The 283-nt window shown below is 70.7% G+C and overlaps 1 protein-coding gene across 1 annotated transcript in view; it reads right to left on the bottom strand.

Annotated features, from left to right (window-relative positions):
* KCNQ1 (potassium voltage-gated channel subfamily Q member 1) overlaps positions 1 to 283 on the bottom strand; it is a 371,368-nt gene that overhangs the window by 360,198 nt on the left and 10,887 nt on the right. The window contains exon 3 of the mRNA XM_019474489.1: positions 81 to 274. Within this exon, the coding sequence (XP_019330034.1) occupies positions 81 to 274 (194 nt within the window). The remainder of the gene's footprint in view (positions 1 to 80; positions 275 to 283) is intronic.

The raw sequence follows: 283 nt of genomic DNA, 5'->3' as shown, positions 1-283 counted from the left end.
GCGGGTGAGAAGACAAGCCGCTGTAACGGGAGCCCGGCGCGGAGCAGGTGGGCCCGGTGGGCGGCGGGCCGGGTACTCACACGGTGAAGTGGTACACGAAGCACTTCCAGCCCGTGGGCCGCTCCAAGAAGTTGTAGACCCTGCCCTGGACACTGCTGCGGCTCAGCAGGGGCTTGCGGAGGCTGTAGATGGAGACGCGGGGGTCGAGGCTGACGGGGGGCCGCGGGCAGTCGGTGTTCACCACCACCACCTCGCTCCTCAGGCGCAGCGGCCGCTCCGGCGC

Source organism: Aptenodytes forsteri, unplaced genomic scaffold (assembly GCF_000699145.1).
Source record: "Aptenodytes forsteri isolate BGI_AS27 unplaced genomic scaffold, ASM69914v1 Scaffold8, whole genome shotgun sequence".
Classification (NCBI taxonomy): Eukaryota; Metazoa; Chordata; class Aves; order Sphenisciformes; family Spheniscidae; genus Aptenodytes; species Aptenodytes forsteri.
This window is presented reverse-complemented; position numbering and strand designations above follow the sequence as displayed.